This window comes from Achroia grisella, unplaced genomic scaffold (assembly GCF_030625045.1).
Source record: "Achroia grisella isolate CSIRO2021 unplaced genomic scaffold, CSIRO_AGI_Agris_v1 utg257, whole genome shotgun sequence".
Classification (NCBI taxonomy): domain Eukaryota; kingdom Metazoa; phylum Arthropoda; class Insecta; order Lepidoptera; family Pyralidae; genus Achroia; species Achroia grisella.
In genome coordinates this window covers 975244-978732 of record NW_026712747.1, presented here as the reverse complement: position 1 = coordinate 978732, position 3489 = coordinate 975244, and the positions used below count along the sequence as shown (strand labels likewise).

General features: G+C 35.6%; 1 protein-coding gene across 1 annotated transcript; it reads right to left on the bottom strand.

The window, feature by feature from the left end:
- Positions 1-728: 728 nt before the first annotated feature.
- Positions 729-2920, bottom strand: LOC131842866 (cytochrome P450 6B5-like). Its single transcript, XM_059191433.1, has 2 exons — positions 1558-2920; positions 729-913 (listed from the first exon to the last, which is right to left on the bottom strand). The coding sequence occupies exons 1-2, from the start codon at positions 2918-2920 to the stop codon at positions 729-731; spliced, it is 1548 nt and encodes a 515-aa protein (XP_059047416.1).
- Positions 2921-3489: the final 569 nt, after the last annotated feature.

The window sequence follows — 3489 nt, the reverse complement described above, 5'->3', positions numbered from 1 at the left end:
ATATACATACATCTTTTTAAATACATACATAATATACATAAAAACAAACCCAAAGTAATAATAATAATAATCATCTCAGGACATTCACACAGAGCCATGTAGACCCAAGTTAAGGTAGCTAGAGCTTGTGTTATGGGTACTAGATAACTGATACAAATACATAGATATTTTTTTTTGTAAATACATACATATTATACATAGAAAACACCCAGACAGATACAAACAATCATACTCATGAATACAAATGTTTGTGCCGTGCGAGGAATCGAACCCGCGACCATCGGTCGTAAAGCGGTGTGCTTGACCGCTAGACCACCGAGGTCGTCAAAGTAACTATAAAAAGTAAACAGTCGAATTAGGAAATATTTAATTTGTTTGTTGTTTGGTAAGTTAAAAAAATACTTGAACTAATTTAAATTTTAACCTATAGAAAGCAACTTCATATGCTAGTAATGTAGGATATTCCACGTAATCATCGTGGAAGAATATGGGAAGAAAGAAAGAAAGAAAGAAAGAAAATATTTAGCTATTATTTAGCTCGCATTGCCATATATGAAAAAAAACACATATACGGCAATAAATATATTTTAATAAATTGACGTTAAAAAACATTCTTTAGTGTTCATAAATAAGTACTACATTAGAATTAAATAATAGTTTAGAAAAAATAATATATCTCTATGACAATATTTAATATCATTAATAAATATCTAATAAAATTATTAATATTATTTCTGTATGTGCATATTTCTTTCCTTAAAAAGTAGGGGTAAACCACCTTTTATGGCTTGCACAAAGTTTGCAGTGTGGTCAGTTTCGGGGTGCTCCTTCGATTCCGGAGCGGGTACCACAGTAAATTTCGAGAGTATTGCTGCTAATCCTGCCAACGATTGCATCACACCCAATCGCTCACCTGCAATGGAGAATTAAAAATAATCTATATTCAAGTCAACTTTCACTGGCGTAGCGGTTTCTGTATTGATTTCCGCAAGCAGTCTTATGTAAAGTGCAACTACTAATACTACATGGCAATTTTAAGAAGTTATAACATGTGATGAGTGTCTTTAATAGTCAAGGTCACTAAAATGTCCAGATATGTGGCGCCGGCAGCGAGGTGGGCCCAGTCATTGAGCTCCTTAAATTATCACCTTCACCTTCACTTCACCTTCATCATCTACCGCCTAGTTCAGTCCATTGTTAATTTAATTGACTACTTAGTTCTAAATATACTTTTAAATAAAAGAAGGTGTATTAATGAACTTTATTAATAAAAGAAAAGCGAAAATTAAAAAAGAAAACCGTGTGTTAATTTATATTTCTGACGATTCTCTGGTGAAGGAACATCAATAACAAAATTCAAAATTAATCCAAAAGACGGTGGTGGACGGTAGGCCCCTCCCACGTTGAATTCAAATATACCCAGCGAAATGTGGACATGTCAAGGGTGTATGTTTTTTGTGACGTCGGTAATTAACATGTCCTGACTGCCCCATTAGAGGTGACTGTCGTGACGGTATGATTTTTTAAAAAGTGATATATAATAAAAACAATACATACCAGTACATGCTCGGGGACCCGCTCCAAATGGCAGATAAGCATATTTATTGGTTTTACCAAATTCTTCCGAGATGAATCTTTTCGGTCGGAATTCATGAGGTTTTTCAAAATATTTTGGGTCATTATGCAGTCCATTAACAGGTATAATTATTCTATCGTCCTTCTCCAATGACATGTTTAGTTCAGGAATTGGGGTTCTGCGGACACATTGTCTCAATATAACGCCTCCAGGTGGAAATAATCTCAGACCTTCTTTGAGTGCACAGTTCAGGTAAGTCATTTCTTTAATAGCATCGTAGCTGAGTTTATCGTTGTATTTAGTAAGTACTTCATCAACTTCTTTTTGAATTTCTATTTGTATCTCAGGATTATAGGCTAGTTGATGCAATACGTAGCTGATGGCTGAAGACGTAGTTTCAAAACCAGCAGCGAAAAACGTAAATATTTGAGCGGTTATATGAACGTCGTCGAGTTCTAACGTTGCTATATCCGGGCTTCCATCTGGTTTCCTACGTTCGATAGATTCAACAACAATTGGCCCCTTTTTCTTACATTCAAGTAACATATCGATAAAATCATTTCTGCCCGATAGTTCATAATTTCTTTCGTCTAACATTTGCTTCGTCAATTTAAGTATATCACTTTCAATTCTCTCAAAGTATTTGAATTGTTTCCCGATACACGGGATGAATATATTTAGAAAATTAACTAACAAGTCTCTTGCAGTAACTTGAAATATTTTTACGCCGAGTTTCTTGAATGCTGAGTCTTCCTCGCTCAGCGCGTTGATGTCCAATCCGAATCCGCAGGAGCCTATAAAATCGATGTTATATCGAGACACAAGGTCATAGGCATCAATTGTATGGCCTGCGGCAGCTGCTGTGAACGCGCGTGCCTGCAGCTTCTCAGCCATTTCCACTATCAGCGGGAACATCATCTTTAGCTTAACGCTAGTAAAAATTGGTGTCATGCATTGACGCAACAGCCGCCAGAGATCGCCTCTTGCAAAAAATAAATTCCGCATCATCGGCTCTAAAACTTCCTCATGAAAATCTATATCGCGCGAATTGAAATGGACAAAATCAGTAACAAGAATGCGTTTTATGATTTCAGGATCTCTCACTACTAACTCTGGCCGTCCTACTCTGAAGAAGCCAACCACTTTCTCGTTGGGATATTTGTTGTAAACCTCGTGTGCAAGTTCAGCGATCGTTCGCTTTTTTAAATAGTACCAAAAGCAATTTCCGAAGAGTGGGATAGGCTTGTCATGTTTGATTCCTTTCGCGTCCCAATATTTGAAAGATTTAGTGCTGTAATAATAGGCTAGCGCACAGAAAACTACAACGATTGCCAAAGTAATCATTCTCAGGATACACACGCGCGTTTTTCACGAGTATTTAATACAAAATTTTAATTAAAAGTGCTAGCTAATTAACTGAGTTCTTTGATATTTAACTAATTTACATTTGACATGTTTTTTGTTTGTTCAAGTGGTTCTTGATGAACGTATTAAAATACTAATAGAATTGTCACGTATTTCTTTATTGCGTCTCCTTTGGCAGCATACCTTTGCAGAGAATTAAACGGTTCATTGAGTCTGCTTTCAGGAGCATTATTTTCCAGGGTCCTTTGTAGAAACCTAGTTAATTCTGGGCTAACTGACCTGCCTCTGTTTTTTATATTATTTTCTTCTTTTCTGCTGTCTCGCTTTCAAATTGGTATTTACAAGATCATTCTTTAAAAATTCTATCATTACCTCTGTTGGAAACTTTATAAACCTTTTTTATTATATATAGTTTTTTATAATATTATACTGTTTTTATATGACATAAGTCATTAATACATCATTATTTTACGACTATACCGGTGCCCTTTTCTTTGCTCCTCATCTTGGTCTCCATCCTTCACAACCTCCAATCAATCTGATTGTGG